At 41.0% G+C, this 15,675-nt stretch overlaps 1 protein-coding gene across 6 annotated transcripts in view; it reads left to right on the top strand.

The window, feature by feature from the left end:
• The window catches only part of REPS2 (RALBP1 associated Eps domain containing 2), a 95,371-nt gene extending 80,071 nt beyond the window's left edge, over positions 1–15,300 (top strand). For 4 of the 6 annotated variants that reach the window (XM_086879998.1, XM_086879999.1, XM_086880003.1 and 1 more), the window contains 4 exons: positions 4,703–4,786; positions 7,349–7,494; positions 9,568–9,673; positions 10,246–15,300. In XM_086879998.1, coding sequence (XP_086736124.1) covers positions 4,703–4,786; positions 7,349–7,494; positions 9,568–9,673; positions 10,246–10,314 — 405 coding nt within the window. In that variant the 3' untranslated portion in view covers positions 10,315–15,300. The remainder of the gene's footprint in view (positions 1–4,702; positions 4,787–7,348; positions 7,495–9,567; positions 9,674–10,245) is intronic. The other 2 variants (XM_086880001.1, XM_086880000.1) reach the window with 1 other exon arrangement.
• Positions 15,301–15,675: the final 375 nt, after the last annotated feature.

The following is a 15,675-nucleotide window of genomic DNA, read 5'->3' as shown; positions in this document are numbered from 1 at the left end:
CATCCCTGTGGGGTTTTTCTTTCTGTCTTACCATTTTCATTTTTTGTAATAAGCAATAAAAAGAATTGATGATTCAGTGTGGGATGCAGAAGACTCACAGAAACTGGAATTGAGATGTCTCAACTCACCAGAAATTGGCTTTAAGCACAAAAATACGAGTGTTTAGAAAGGAGCAAAATACCTCTTAAATGAACTTACACAGAGATGATAGAAGATTGCAATGGGCACATGCAGAGTGTTAAGCATATTTGATATCTTACTTTTTCTTACAGATAAGCTGTTCTCAATACTTTTTTTTTTGCAAAGCTAAGCAGTGGCACTATATAGGTAACGATTATGGGCTACTCCAATGAATGCACAAAGATAATTTCATTTCTCTGAGTAGTACCAGTGACTACAATGGCACTATTGCCATGTGTAAAGTTAGCCTGGAGCATAAGTGTGAGTGAAATTGAACTGTGATAATGATTGAATATATATACTTCATCTCTTGCAAAAAGGTATCACATAACAGAAATACGAAAGCTTGGTGTAGATCTTCTGTTCTGGAAGAGCAGTTACGGATTGTCTTGAAAAGTGGGTGTGAAATCTACATATAATCCAGCATTGCAAAGCAAAAGAACTGGAAATGTAAGTTATGGTTATGAAAATCTTTCATCTGAGGCTTTCAAAGCACTCAGTGCTTAAGTGAGCATTATGTATTCTTGCAGAAAGGTACTGTTAGGTGCTGTCACGTGGAGCACTGAGATTATCAATGACTGGTCAAGGATCATGCAATGAAATAATGAACATTTGCAACTCTTAATACTCTCCTTAACCATGAGGAATTATTTGTCCTAATGCTCAGTGCTGGTCATAGGCCGCAGGATGGGCTCTGTCTGTGGCCAACACAAACTTTGTTGGCCAGTTCTACCTTCTGCCTGGAAGAACGAGAAGGGTATGGCTGTTCCTAGAAAAGTCAAGACTGTGCTAAGGAAACAGGAGATACTGTCTATTAATATAACTGGATTGGTCTCTGCAAAGAGAATATCTTCAGGAGATTTGGAATAGAACACTCTTTTGCTCTTTTCTGTCTTCTGTCTCTTACTCTGCTTCCCAAAATCGAGATCCCTGTAGGTATGTTTATTCCATTCTGAGGATGTGAGACATCTCCATCAGAAGCACTTCTACACTAGCATAAATGGAGTTTCCTTTGGGAGACCATATTGCATAATTTATAATTAATAAACCAACGGTGAGGAATTTAAACTTGAAAATAATTGTGTCAAGATATGTGATTATTTTAAGACATTTCTGTGATTGTAGGGAAGTAGTTTATTGCTATGTTTCTGAGTCAATTGTGGACAGACTGTGCTAAGCATGGTATTAAAATGATGATGAACTAAAGGGAATTCACCTCAGCTGCTGCTGAAGGAACTCCTTTTCCTTGTACTCCACTAGAGGACCAGAGTACTGTTGAGCCAGGCTCTCTCTGCCCAATAACAGCATACCCCACATCCAAATCAGTGAGTGAAATCTGTGAAGAATCCCTCTGCCAAAGGAAAAAGCAGGAGTTATTTTTCCTTTAAAATCTGTGTGAGGACAATGTGGGGAAAGATCAGCTTGCAGATGTATTTGTAAAGCCTCTCAGAGAGGACTTTGTTGGGTTGGCTGCACCAGCGGACCTTTGCAGTGAGTGATGCGTGTGCCAAGCTCTCAGAAGTGGCCTGTCCCACGTGCCACTAGGTGGCACTTTAGGGACATGGCAGGCACTTGGTTTCCTTCATTATGCAGGAGCTGCATCACCAGAACTAGGGCTTTTTGGGTTTTTGGGTTTGGTGTTTTTTTGGGGGGGGGATGATGGGGGAAGGGGGTGAGGGTCGGTCGGATGTAGCTATTTCTTTATTTTTACCAGCCCCTGCACCACTGGCTGCTGAGCTTTCTCTTCCTCATGTCCTGACAGCAGTGGCCAGCTCAGTGACCACAGCCAGCATGTGCCACAGCCCTAAGCATGGGCTGCAGGCTGTCCCTGACAGACACATCACAGCACTCAGCTTGCAGAATACGTCTTGCTCTCACAGATTGTGAAATCTTACCCTTTTTGACATTTTCACTGTGTTTTTTATTTGCTTTCACCAGAACACCAGGTTTACCCTTTCTTTCCTTTTTCAGCTCCCTTTGGTTTAAAACAGTATTCTCCTGCAATGAGACCATTAAAAAAAAAAAAAAAAAGAAGAACGGAAAAAAGAGAGAGTGGTTCTGCAAAAGTTTGGGCTCTGTTTTTTAAAAAAATTTCTTTCCTCTCTAGGCCCCTTATCTGACAGTGATTTCAGTTCTGATTATTTGAAACAGACATCTTGGAATACCAGTCTGTTCAGTTACTTCTACACTGTTTGAACATACTAATTCTGCAAAAGCTGCATTTTTTTATCTGTACATAAATAACATGGAGTTGGTCGGTTGTTTTGTATTTTTTATTCCTCTTCGTACTGTGGACTAAGTTAATATATGCTTGCTTTTGATGCAAGGTTTAGTGTAGACTCCAATAAGAGTGTGAGCACCAGAAACTGCCTGCCTAGCTAGATTAAGGCAGGTATCTAGTGCTCTCTGTCACTAAAATGTCATTGAAAGCTGTCTTTCCTGTACCCTGGCACTGTTCTGTGCAGCAAAGCTATACTGTGAGGACTTTATAGTGTGTGTATCTGTGGTCTCTCTGAAGAGCTGGGTTTACACTTACTGTCCTTAAATGGATGAATGGGTTGTCAAATTGATGTGGTCTAAACTTACTGTGTGGTTCTATTCATTATTTGAGCTTTGCCATCCCCAAATTATTCATGAAACCCTTGTGGATTTTGCCAGGCTACTGTTAACAGTGCTTAGAGCCTTAATTTCTTTCAAATGTATAAAAGCAGTTGTAGAAATCAGGGAGGTTATGGGCTATTCAGCTTGCTGATAAAGAAATATTCTGTTGCATTCAGGACTTTTAAAGGTCTTTGATTTTTATAGGCGCACAAAAAAATTGCTTTTTTCCATTTCACTCTATTTGACCAGAAATCTACATTTACAGAGGAAGCGCTTCAATATATAAAAAGCTTTTCAAAATTCAAATGTTAGCATCCATTAGTTAATTTTTTTTTTTTTTAAATTGAGATATTCATATTCAAATACTGGAAATATTACAGTGCGAGGGGCTCTTTGGAGTTTTTTAACCATCAAGTAACACGACAGATGTAGCACACTTAAAAAGGGTTGGAGAGAAGATGTTAGACACAAATCTTGTCAGTCCCTCTCTTCCCTCTCTCCTGAGGAATTTCACATGCATTTTAAAGAAACTAATTTCAAAACTTCCACCTCTGTGCACTTGTTTGATATTGTATGGTTGGAGAAGAGCAGTGCCACAGAACCACATTTCCCTGACCCTTTCTGTACAGCTCTTATTGTGTCTGTTATGGAAAAAGTAAAAATAGTATGGAAAAGTTCTTCCTTTTTAAATATAGCAAATTCAGTGCTTTCTGTTGTTTTTATTTAACTTACACTTAAGCACTTGGAAACTTGTGACTGCTACAGAGCTTGGTGGGCCTATGCAGAAACCTCTTGGCAACAGTGAGTTAGGTTCTTTGGTGTGCAACAAATGGTTATTATGGCTAAAATCCTGGCCCCTTAAAAGTCTGAGGTTTGCCCTATGCTTGGTTTTAAACACAGGCTTTCACCTGTGTAGAAATGAGCTTCCTTTGAGGAGGGAAGAGGATTGCAGGTTGCCCCTGCTGCCTGGGGACCATTGTCAGCCTGACTCCAACCTGGCAGAAGCTGGGAAAGAGGAGGAGAGGCTGCCTGTCAGTGCCAATTGGCCCCAACCTCCTGCTCCTGCCTGCCTTCCCCATCTTAGAGAGGCAGCCCATTCCTTCTGGACAGAAAACAGCCACACCATGTTTATAATATGATATTTGCTGCTGTGCACCTGGGGACAGGCAGTTCTAAATCCTGCCACCCTCCCTGGTGCTGTGCCCTGTCCTGGTGGAGGAAATCAAAAGGTGCCAAAAACTTTAATGAGAGGCAAAGCAAAGGATTAACCCTCTGCTTTCATTTGCTTCTCAGTCAGATATTTTTGGAATCAGGTGTTTCGTTTTGCAGATGTGTAGATCTGGGTGGTGAGTTTTCAGCTGGGTTTCTGTTTGAAATGTGAGAAGGGAGGAGGGAAGACTTGTCTGCTTTTTTATGATTCGTGTTTTCAGTAACTTTGCTGGAATTTTTGGTATGATTCTGGCATTCTCACTCCAGCCTCACAAACTTCAAAGACAGAGGCTTACTCCTATGAATTTTCATTGGCTTCAGGTGATAATAAGGTGACAGGGCATATCCAAGATCTTTCTAGGTTTTTTTCCACTCTCTTAGTTTTTTTCAGAGTATTTAGGATATAATGGTAATTCTTGAAGAAATTCTGTGTACTAGATTGTTTACATTCAGAGACATGGTTCCTAATGCTTCACTAAAAAAACTTTTCTCCCGTTTTCCCAGCGCAATGAAATGCAAGAATATGGTTTCATTAAAAATCTGCAAAAGATGTATGTCATCCATTCAGCTGTCAACCTAGATCTCCATTTTCCCTACTGTTGAATTGTTAAAGTAACTTTTCTTTTGTGTTTAACTTTTCCTTTCATTGACTTTATTGCATGTGACTGCTAGTCATTTTCTGGGTGTAGCAATGACTGATTTGTTGTTGCAGACAGAGCAACCATCTGAGGTTGAATTACACCCTCAGATGAACAGACCCCCATCGCAGGCAGAAGAAAACAGTTCAGCAAAAAAGGTGAGATCTGCACACATTGTACCATTATGGAGTGATTTGCCTTCATCAACAAATGTGGTTATTTTAAGTTTAAAAGCAATTAAACTGAGGGTTAGGGTTATGTTTTTACGTGTTTACCTTCTCTGGAGGTCAAGACACTGGAGAGAACTGTGATCATATGTGACATCAACTAGGATAAATCATTAAGAAACCTCTTAGTATGTACACATTGATGCACGTGCTTTGAGGGAGGCAGCTTGCCATTTATTTCAAATCAATAGGGGCTTGTGGAGCCTTAGGGAAAACAAAAAGAGTTTGATTGTACTCCAGCCCTGTCTCACTGTAGTTCCTCCAAATTGTGATGCATTTCTTGGTTTCAGTTATTGAAGATTTGATTCTGATGTAAATACATCTGTTTGCTAGAGGTGAGGATCTGCCACTAAATGTACATAGTCTGGGAGAGATTTGCTCAAGATGTGCAGTTTCTAATATGTTTTTGTATGAACCTATAATTTGTAAAATTAAGCACTGAAATTAAAATGGCACACTTCGAAGTCCCTTGCTTAGGGATGGAGTGGCCTTAGCAGTGGCTGTGAGCATTTTCCCTCTCCTGGTCATGCTCTGACCACCTCCTTCCACCACCCCCAGCCAGAACAGGTTTGGATAGGGGCAAATATAGATCCTCCCCATTCTGGCCCCTCCTGCAGCCAAGCAGCACCTGCAAGACATTTACTGAGCCCAGTCAAGAGCTTTTGCCACGTGCTGGATGTGCCATGCTCAGGGAGCACCATCACACTTCTTAGTGTAACAGGCTGTTACAGTGTCATCATTTTCTGTATGTGACAGGGCTTTCTGGGCAGTGTCTTTGCTCTGCTTGTGTTCGTCATATGCTACTTCTAGCCTGGCCCTGCTTTTCCCTTGCTCTGCTTTGTAGCCCTGCTGGGGAAATGAAGTCCTTGTGGTCCACCTCCTTCATGCTCACCCTCATCCCACCTGGTTCCCTAAACTGCAGCGAAGCCCCAGGCTGTGGGAGGCAGGTGGTTGTTGTGCTGTTGACCCACCTTCCAAAGCCTGCTGCAGCAGCAGCCAGCCAAAGAGCCCCTGCCAAGGGATCTGCTGGGACCATTGCTTACAGCGCTGTGGTTTGAAGGGAGGAGCGATTTATCCTGTGGTTTTAGTAGGGTTTGGGCAGTTTAAGGTAGACTGGGATTGTGTGTTTGGCACTGTAGTTGTGGAAGGCATATGCAAGTTCCTCCCTTGCTGTATGGGGTGTGTTTGCAGGGAGCTGTGTCTGTGCAGAGGATTTCAGAACATGGCATTACCAGAGATCTGTGCACTCCTGATGTGCTGATATCCTGATCAGAACATCTGATAATATTTTTAGATGTTTTTAGTAATTACAGAACTGGTTTTTAATGTTTAAACCTTTTTCCCTATAATTCAAATTATTTTAATAATTGCAGCCCTTCTAATATGATCTAATAAGATCATGATTGATGATCTTATATTGGTTACATTTTGTATCACTCATAGTAGTCTCCTGTGAGTCAGGCTGCTTACTACAGTGTTGTTTTTTTTCCCTTGTAATTGCTTTGTCATAAAATGTTTCCCCATTAATTTTTTTTTTCTTATTTTATTAACATTTGGTGAAAACATAGCAGTGAAGGTAATCTAGCCCAGTAAAATGTGTGATATTGAAATTTGGTCTTTGGTTTTGTCTTTGATGCTGAAAAAACGTGTCTCAAGTCAGTTCAACTTTTTGAGTCCTGGCTTTCTCATTCATGAAATGAGGCAGTAATAGTTATATCCCTTGTAAAATAGATCTAATAGTAAAACACACTGAAGAGAATATGTTTATGTTTGTAATTTAAATCAGCTATAAGGTGGTAAAATTACTTCTCATTGCAAAAGAAAGGGTGTCTTAATTTATAATGATGAAAACCCTTCTTACCACTGAAGTCATAAAAATCCAAGACTCTGCTCTACCTAGAAAACCCAGACTATTTCTTTGCTGTAACTTATCAAGAGAAATAGCTGGCCTTCTCTACTTCAACACATTAATTTTGCATGGATAATTTCATGTATTTGTATTTCAAAACTGTATTCAGTGTTTTTTCATGTAAGAGAGCAGGGGAGAAGGGATAGGCTCCACGCCAGATGTGTGAGGCAGTAAGTTGGAATACAAGTGATTGATTATTGATTCTGTCCAACTGAGCATAGTCAAAAATAAATCTTCCTCTGTTTTTAATGCTTTTGGGTCAACCAGGGGCTAGTACATGTGTTTATACCCCTGCCTCCACCTCCACCCCATGCACACTAAGCTATAAAACCAGTTATGAAGAGCCTGTTGTCCAGATGAAGGCAAAATACCCTTTCATTCATGAAGTGGTTGCAGGAGTTACTGTTCCTTTTTCAAAGTCAGAAACCTGAGAAGCTATTACCAAATTGGAATTAAGCTCTGCACATCTTTAAATTATGAAATCTTTAACCAGCTGTCAGCAATTTATGTGTCACAAGTATTCTCCAGCCTAATGATGGGGCACATATGGCCTGACTTAATGTTGCTGTGTTTTTTCCTTTCAGGAGGTTGTTCTTGCTCAACCACCCTCCAAACCCGCCCGCAGGAAGCTCCGGACAGAGGCACAAGGGCTGGAGACCCCTGAGCTTTCTCCCACTATAAATGTGACTTCATCCCTGCCAGCAGTCAAGCCTCACCTCCCAGTCCAAAAGTAAAAACCTGTACCAAGCATGTCAAATTGCAATATGAGATCTGATATAGCAGGATTTGCTCTTTGTGTAATTTTGTGTTTAATAGCTCTCTTTCTGAGAATGCTTCACAAGGTACAGGTCTCCAAAATCTACATCAGTCTTCTCAAATGCAGACTAAGCCTGTAGTGACTGTCAGTGGTATTTTATAAGTAGATAACCTCTTCAAAGGTGTTCTACTTCTGTACCTGGTAGACATGTATGAGGAGCAAGCCTAGCTGTTCAACCATCTCTAACACCAGCATCTCTAACACAGCCTCATTTATATGTGACGATGTGTGTTTTTGCCTTTCCTTTCTGGAATTTTGCCTCAATTTTCATGGGAACAGATATGACCACATAAATGCCCAGGAAGCTGAGTCATGAAAGGCTTGATGTTGGTCATATGATATTTCTTCTTTGCAAGGCATGTTAGAAATGAGCTTGCCACTGGTGGGAGATGAGCCACAGACCACTTGTAGTCCGTCCGATAATGGCCAAACCCAAGGTGTGTTGTTTGCTCTCGTAAATACAGCTGTCAAAGCTGTCAGCAACAAAGACTTGTAGGGATTTCACTCAATGTATGTTTAATAGTGGTGGAGAAGGGGCTGTACAGATGGCAAGTGAAGGCACTGAAACCCTATTGGGGTCTGTGCAGCTCCCTCAGCTGAAGCACTGTGCAAACATTACACCTCACCGTCACCCAGGGCCTTGCAAAAGACATCTGATTCAGTCTGAAACAAAATCAAGCTGCCCAAATCAACTGAGCATTTCTTGGCAGACTGTTTATCAGTAGACTGAATCTGTGCTGCATAATTGGAGATTAGAATAAGTAATAAGACTCCTAGGATGCTCTTGAAGTACTATTTTGTGCTTTGGGAGTGCATATTCCATAGTGGTTCAAAGATAACAGCATTTGTTAACATCTCAATCCTGTCTTGTCTATATTTCTCCTAGAATGTTAAAATGGCCACAGACATATATTGCTTTTATTTTTTTTCCTACAATTTATTACTTTATAGCCTATGGAGAGTAGTTTGCAGGAAAATAGTGAAGCAGAAAACTGACAGTCCACTGGAAGATAACAGCACAAAGTCCTGTCACTGTGCTGCGTGTCTATTGCAAAAATCAGTGTCATCAGCTCTGTTAAGAGAAAAGGGCTAATGAGGACTGTGTGCCACTGGACCTTATTTAAATAGGGCATGTGTTTTAGATACAATCTGGTGTTAAAGAGTTCTTGTTTCCTCATGTGAAACTTTAAAATAATCTGTTTGGAAAGGGACTTGGATATTCAGTCAGTATTTTCTGTGTTTTCTTTCTTTTTTGCTGTTATCTGTCTTGCTTTGAATAGGTTGGTCCTTATGTACAGCTGTCTCCTTTTATACCTGTCCACATAGCTATTATTTCCTCCAGATCACTTACCACAGCCTATGAGGCAATAAAAATTCTTAATTAACAAAACAAGTTCTTAAAATAAAAAAGGTACATCCTTTATTTTAGCTGCAAAAGAGTTGACGGAAGCCAATCAGTCACCTTCCTGTTTGTGATGTCACATGGTTTTGGTGGAAATGACTGTTTTGGATAAAAGAAGTATTAATTTCTGAAGTAAAGAAACATCAGAATTATCAAAACTTTGAGACAGAATTTTCATGCCAATGTCCTTTCTTTCAGTATGGAATGGTTTTTGTGTTTTCTGTTAACTACTTCTGACTATTTAAACTCTACAAGTCTCTGAAAACAGCTAATGCAAAGATGCTGCAATAAGCACAGCTGTGCAGGGATCATTCTTAAACTCAATGAGAATGCAGTGATTGTGAAATGATTGATATGGCCTAAATTATTTCTGTCATTCAGGTTAAGAAGTTTCAAATATTCCACCTGATTCAGCCATCTCATTTCAGTGTTACATTTTTCTTCTTTTAAATCTGTTGTTTGTACCATGTCTTTGAAGTGTAGTCCAGGGTGCATAAAGTTAGGCAAAATGGGTGTCTGTTCTTCTGGCATCAGCCAGTGCTGAGACTCTCAATTGAAATGTCTTGTATCTATCTGTCTGGCAGACAGTCTTCCAAGCAGAAAAGGGCTATTCAGACCGCTATACGAAAAAACAAAGAAGCCAATGCTGTGCTCGCCAGGTTGAACAGTGAGCTCCAGCAGCAGCTGAAGGTAAGGAGTGCATTGAATATCAGTGACAAAGCTCCCTGCAGTCAGTTACATGTCACCTCCAGCAGTATTAAAATCAGAGCAAAATATAGGACAGGAATTGAAATAAGCACAGATATGAAAGCTTTTAATGAGAGCACATTGCCATCATTCCTTGGGTCTTGTTTGTTTCCATCTTCAGCAGGCCAGTACTGTTACCTGTGCTTTGCAGTAGGAAAAGACAGATAAGTTTGTCTAAGTTCACAGAGGAGAACTGAACTTGTCCTTCGAGTTATATTGCAGTCTGGAAGCTTTCTGATAGAGCAGAGCTCTGCTGTTTTTATGGAGACCAGAAGACTTGATGGGTACTCCTCAGGCACATCTTGCCCTGAGGCTGAGGGCTCGAGTGCACTCGCACTCTGGGGCTCTGAGCCTGCCCAAATGGGAACCTGGAGGAGCTGCAGTCCAGCCCAGCTCCACACTGGCAGGGAGCCCCCTCATGGGAGGTCAGCAAGAGCCTGCCTGGCTGCCCTTTCCTGGAGCAGGGTGGTGGATGTGAGCATCCCAGGAGTTCTAACACATCTCTCCTCCTGCAGGAGGTTCACAAGGAACGCATTGCCTTGGAAACGCAGCTGGAGCAGCTACGTCCTGTCACCGTCTTGTGACTGCCCACACGGCCGAGCAGAGCAGTGTCCAGCAGCCCTGCAAGGAGAGTTCTGTGCAGCTGAGCAGGGTCTCTGCCAAGGCAGTGGGGAGGACTGGCCTTGCCGGGTCTCTCTTCACCCCATTTATGCACATTTTGCCTTTGCAGGTGAGGAAGGTACAGAACCAAATACCTGACTATGGAATATTTCTGAGTGGGGGATGCTTTGCCTTTTTTCCTCCCCCTTCCTAGCCTAATGTGTAAATGCAGTTTATCACTGAAATGAATAACCTGAGAGTATTTTATTTATGTAAAGAATTCCTGATTTATATGCATTTTGGCAGCACCTCCTGCCCCGATCATTAAGAGGTACAGAGTTCCTGAGTTCTTGCTTAAATTGAAAACTCATCCTCTGAGATGTGCTTCTGGATGTTACTGATTCCTGTAGGATTGTATCATTGTAGAGTACCTGTGGATTTAACATACCATAGGAATAGAACTTGCGAGATGTACAGAATCTTTATCCTTAATCACATGTCAAATAATTATTTTCTTAGTACTGTTTATTATGCAATCACGGATGTATTTTAATGTTAGATAACTTGTATTTTATTAGTTCAAGTCATATAAGAGAACAGTAAAAAATACTAAAATATAATTATTTTGGAAATTAGGAAAAAAAATCTTTTTGAGCTACAGCTGTTTCTAATCACCATTATTTGAGCACTTGCTTGCAACTACCAGTGTCTCTGCATTCTTTTAGCATGTTTGAGATGACTGGTGTATAGCTTTTTTCTTTTCTTTTTCTTCTTTAACCAGTAGTGTACTTCTAACAAGAGGTTAAAAATGCATTCAGGGCATTTTTATAAAACCTATTCTATGTACATTCTTATTAGTCTGCTTTGTTGTCTTAATAGCTGATGGTATGTTTTAAGGATGTGTACAAGAATTGTACTTCCAGGAGAGGGAAGATAGTAGAAGTGCTATGTGTGAGGCTATAAAATGTGAGATGGAAGTAATTGCCTTTTGCAGCAGGCTTTTGTTAAGGTTCCTTTGCACATCAGTGGAGATGCTCCTGGTAGGAGAAAGCTGCTAATGCCCAACTATTTTCTAAATGAGGAAGCAAAGATTAATCTTTAACCTGCATTCGATCCATGGATGCAGTGGTTGGTGGCTTTGGTCTCAGTTCTTACAGTGGAAGCTGGTTAATGAATGTTGCTGTATTTCTTGGGGCAATACTCTTGGACTGGGTGACTTCAGACATAAAGATGTCAACCCTGCTCCCACCATGGCTATGGTGTGCTTTACTGGAAGGGGATGTCACCTACCTGTTGTCCACCTTAAACACGACCCTGCACGTGTCTCACTGCCCTGATTTAAGTGTATATGGTCGCCTTGCAGAAACGGTGCAGTAATTTTGTCACCCTTGTGGGTGTGATGCTTGCTTGCTCCCTGTAGCTGTAGGACGGTCCTGGGGCCAAGAGGGAGGAGAAGCAGGTTTGAATCAGCTGGGTAACCTCTCCTTGGAGCATCATGGAATGGCTGCCATGGCATATCACAGGGCACCAGAGCAGCCAAAAATTGAGAGATAGGAAAGGCATCACTGGGAGTGCTTAAAGTGGTAAGGAAACAATCTACTTTTGCTGAAAGGTATGTGGAAGGGGGACGTGAATCCAGAAGTCTGCAGGTGAAAATAAGCAATGGCAGAATTGTTACTAAAAGTCTGTTTTTGTAATGCACTGTTTTTGATTCAACTAAAGATCACTGTGCGAACAAGCAACAACTGTTCTTCTGGATTTGGGACTTATGTGGCTGCTGCATAGCTGAGGTCAGTCAGGTGGTCATTCCTCATCAGTGACAAAATGCGAGGAATGCAAGCTTTTCTGAGAATCTGCAAAAGAGCCTCCACCCTCTTGCTAATAGTGGTATTGCTGAGAATTTATCATCGTTTACTTCATTTGTTCATAATACTGCTGAGTCATTCCTGAGATTTAATGAGGTTAAGTGGTGGCCCTGTTTGCTTTTTTAGTTCATACATTGTTTTTTGGTTAATAAGCCCGTACTATTTCATAGGAAATAATCATATGGCACACTTATTTTTTCTTTAATGGGTGATTTTTAAGGAAGGCTTTTAAATGATTACAAGGAAGTGTGCACGTTGCATTTTTAAGGCAGTGGAGGACTTTTTCATGTTTGATAGGAGCTTCCTTTGAAATAATCTCTCATTTATTTCACCTGAGTTATTCATGGAATATATGCTGTTCAAGGGAAGAGTGGAAGAGTCTGCTTTATACTGTTGTTTTCAAATGTCTCCCTTCTAAGATCCAGGAGTTTTTTTCATTTACTGGAAATTATGATACTTGCTTAGCCAACAATGAAATACTTGCTTGGCTGTTATTTTACCACTGGATTAATTAATAAAAGTATCTAATAATCTCTGCATTTTTAGCATTGCAATCAAATGCCTTCAATGACTAGAATGTGAGTTGATTTGTATTCTTTTTGGTGAAATGTCAGCCATGATGATGATACACCACACATTGGTAAAGAGAAATATCAAGGAGAGGTGTTGATCTGTTACACATAAGATGCAGGAGGTTACTCTTCTGTGTGTCTCAATGGATAAGCATTTATGATAGCCCACACAAAGTGAAAAAAAAGTGTGTGTTCTTGGGAAGCTGTTAGCATTTTGAGGAGAGGAGAAGGCATCATGAAGCAGACAGTGCTTCTGGCAGTTGCTCCACGCAGCCATGCTCATGGCTACTGTTAACAGGCCCTGGCTGCTCCACATTCACATCTAAAGCCAGTATTACAGATTTTCTTCAAAACTACTTTTTCTTTAGAAAAATGTGGGTGGAGCAAAATCATCATTTCTTGCAGAACTTTCTTAAACTTTGGATGGGAGATGCTCCTACGCCTAAAAGCATTTGGTCAGCAAGGGAGACCTCACAGTCTTAATGTTCAGAGTACTTTCCTGACCTACAGGTGAGTGATCAGCTTTAAGCCCCTGACATCCCTGACCCAGAACAGCAACCAAGGTCTGCCTGCCCCAGCTGCCAGCCTGATGAAGGAGTGGGATCACATTCCCATGCATGAGCTCTCACTGTCCTCAGTTTGTGGTTTCTGTGGGTACTTGAGCAGAGCACAGCATGCTCAGTAAGAGAGGATAAATGGGAACAGGTGCACAGCATCTTTGCATCTGACAGGATGTGCTGGCCATGAGCCATCAAGTCTTCAGTGGGCAAATAAATATTGTTGTCTGCAGGACAGGGCTAGGCAGAGCAGATAAGGATCTTCCTCAGTGTGTGTGTAAGTGTGCACTCATGTGTATTCCTTTTGTTCATGCATTTCTTTATTGGGTCTGTTAACTTTCATATCACCTGATACCTATATTTGTTTCAATCTATGGTAATTCCACGGTGAAAAAAGAAAAATGCCAGCTAAGTATAGTGACTGATTGCCTTTGTAGATAAGCCATTTTTATTTGAGCCTTCCAAAATAAATACTGACCTGGTAATTAAGCAAGGCAAACAGTTTCCATTTCTGAGGCATTCTTTTATTAAACAAACTACCTGTGAACACACATTAATTCTTAAGGATCAATGTCCTTCTAGTTATTAATATTATACTAGGGTGCAGTGGAAACATTACCAGTTCTATCCAGAAAATCCTCAGTTCTCCCTTCCAGAGAGTTATGGTGATGTAACAAAAGTGTGTTTCGTCAAGGCAGCCATGTTACTGGTACATAGTTGGATATCCTGACAAAGTCAAAATATTATCTTCAGACTGCATGGCAGTAGTTTTCCTGATGGAAATTCCATATCCACGTCAGGGAATTTGTTTGGCTGTCATCCAGATAGTTCCTGCTTGACAGATGATCAGAGGGCTGGAGCACCTCTCCTATGAAGACAGGCTGAGTTCAGGTTGTTCAGACTGGAGAAGAGAAGGCTCTGGAGAGACCCTGTAGCACCTTTCAGTACCTAAAGAGGCTACAGGAGAGCTGGAGAGGGACTTTTTATAAGAGAATGCAGTGATAGGCCAGGGGGGAATGGTTTCAAACTGAAAGAAGGCAGGTTTGGATTAGATATAAGGAGGAAACTCTTGACTGTGAAGGTGGTGAGACACTGGAAGAGATTGCCAGAGAAACTGTGGCTGCCCCATCCCTTGAAGTGTTCAGGGCCAGGTTGGATGGGCCTTTGAGCAACCTGAATAGTGAAAGGTGTCCCTGTCCACAGCAGGGGGGGTTGGAACTAGGTGATGTTTATGGTCCCTTCAAATCCAAACCAGTCTGTGATTCTACAACTCTGCCAAGGCTAGCCAGCATAGGGTGATGAGGCTGTGCATGGTAAAACGACCACAAAGAGATGGTTGGGATTTGGAAACCTTCACAGGAAGCATTTAGGATGGGCATAATGTGAAAGTTGCCTGTTGGTGATGCATAGGTTGCTTTCCTCCCAGCTGAGCTTCCAAACCAGGAGGAAGAAATCCTGTAAAAGTTGCTATCTGGGAAAGGAGGGATGTCTATTTTTCGTCAGCCTTTCAGTGTTCAGCATACAGTCCTTGACAAGAAAATACATGAGTTCATGAAGCAACATATTTTATTGACTAAAGACTAAAGTATTTTTTTCAGGAAAAAAAGTAAATCTTAGTGATTTCATATCTTTGAAAAGAGATGATGTATTTTGAAGCTTTTTTCAGCTATCTTGATATGTGCTATGAACATATGCATTATGTTTTACTCTGTTACTGATTTTTTGATATAAAAAAGTTGTATTGCAAGTGTTATGGTTGTTAATCTAAAACAATACCCCAAGGCTATTATATATCTCAATTTTAACTTATAAATTAGATAGCCAGATTTAAGTAATTTGTTTTCACAGCTGCAGACTGTCCCCATGGTAAGCTGCAAAATGTATAGTGTTCTATACTATGCCCATCTAATTTTGGAAAATGTATGTGATATGAAGCTGGGTGCTGCATTAAAATAAAAGTGTCCAATGAGTTCAAATTGCCTTGCTTTTGTGGTTTATTTAGGATGTTGATGGTACAGATCTGCCAGGAGACCAGAAACTGTGACACCCAGTGGAAAAAATACCCTGTTGAAATGGCTGACCTTCAGCTTTGAAAGATGAAATCACTTACATTGGGATTGTGTGTACACAGTAGAGACAGAGAGAGACTTATTTAAAGTGAAATCATATTTCCCTAGGCTACAGTTAAGTCAAAACTTCATCTTTGCTTTGTCAGGCCTTGCTTTGTCAGAATTCAGACATAACTCCCTGATTTAGCCCAAAGAGGGACACTCTTTCAGCACTGTGAAGGAAAAACCATTCCCAGCCTCCAGCAGACCCTTAGTCAGAGGGTGGCCAGGCAGGACCTGCAA

The sequence above is a fragment of the Cyanistes caeruleus genome, chromosome 3 (genome assembly GCF_971803275.1).
Source record: "Cyanistes caeruleus chromosome 3, bCyaCae1.hap1.1, whole genome shotgun sequence".
Taxonomy (NCBI): Eukaryota; Metazoa; Chordata; class Aves; order Passeriformes; family Paridae; genus Cyanistes; species Cyanistes caeruleus.
The sequence above is the reverse complement of the archived record's forward strand: the minus strand, read 5'-3'. Positions and strand labels throughout refer to the sequence as shown.